General features: G+C 39.1%; 1 protein-coding gene across 1 annotated transcript; it reads right to left on the bottom strand.

Annotated features, from left to right (window-relative positions):
* Nucleotides 1-211: 211 nt before the first annotated feature.
* On the bottom strand, nt 212-792 carry LOC111786192 (homeobox-leucine zipper protein ATHB-15-like). The gene is made up of 2 exons (XM_023666534.1): nt 649-792; nt 212-535 (listed from the first exon to the last, which is right to left on the bottom strand). The coding sequence occupies exons 1-2, from the start codon at nt 754-756 to the stop codon at nt 389-391; spliced, it is 255 nt and encodes an 84-aa protein (XP_023522302.1). The 5' UTR covers nt 757-792; the 3' UTR covers nt 212-388.
* Nucleotides 793-800: the final 8 nt, after the last annotated feature.

The following is an 800-nucleotide window of genomic DNA, read 5'->3' as shown; positions in this document are numbered from 1 at the left end:
GACTTACAGGATATGATAATGAGATTAGATGGATCAAAGTTCTCATCTTTTCTCCTTATAGGCAAAGCATGATAAGTTAAAGGACAAAGAATCAACCTCTCTAAGTCTTGAAGGCATAGCCGTTCGAGAAGATTTATGGGTAAGAACCGGAACCAGAACCTCCCATATCGGTTACGGGATGTTTCGTAATATTGTACCAAGACTTGTCTTCTTAATGTTAGTTATATAAAAGAACATAACTGATTCCACAAAGGATAAGGAAAGAGCCATTAGGGGCAATATGCTTCGCTCATTTAGTTCTTGGTTATTTTGGCTGTTTCTGAAACCTAACTTACAGGAAAATTTGATCTATTCTAATGGTCATGTTCCTACGTTCTGACTAAGCGTTTCAAACAAAAGACCAGTTCATAAACATGAAGCAAATACAGTGAGCGTTTTCTTCTTCATTCAAAACCTTCCATGCCACAGCTTTGTCGTAGGATATTGCCCTTCCCATGCTTGACAAGCAGATACCCCCTTGAAGACAAATGAAGCCCTGACAAAAAGAACATAGATCATTCAAACAGTATGATTTGATACACTTAAAGAGCTTCTATTCATTTGGTCATCATTGGGTTGGTAGGGAAAGAAGGGATTCGTTTGCTTTACCTGCTGCATTATCCGTGGGAACTCTGAGGCTAAAGTTTTCTTTCCATTATCATCAAAAATCTTCTCCAAAGTAATGTCTTGGAGAGCCACCAAGGTCGTCTCGAGCATGTCGAGTCCAGATTGATTAGCGAATGTGAAATTTGGCAAGGCCT

Source organism: Cucurbita pepo, unplaced genomic scaffold (assembly GCF_002806865.2).
Source record: "Cucurbita pepo subsp. pepo cultivar mu-cu-16 unplaced genomic scaffold, ASM280686v2 Cp4.1_scaffold001184, whole genome shotgun sequence".
Classification (NCBI taxonomy): Eukaryota; Viridiplantae; Streptophyta; class Magnoliopsida; order Cucurbitales; family Cucurbitaceae; genus Cucurbita; species Cucurbita pepo.
The sequence above is the reverse complement of the archived record's forward strand: the minus strand, read 5'-3'. Positions and strand labels throughout refer to the sequence as shown.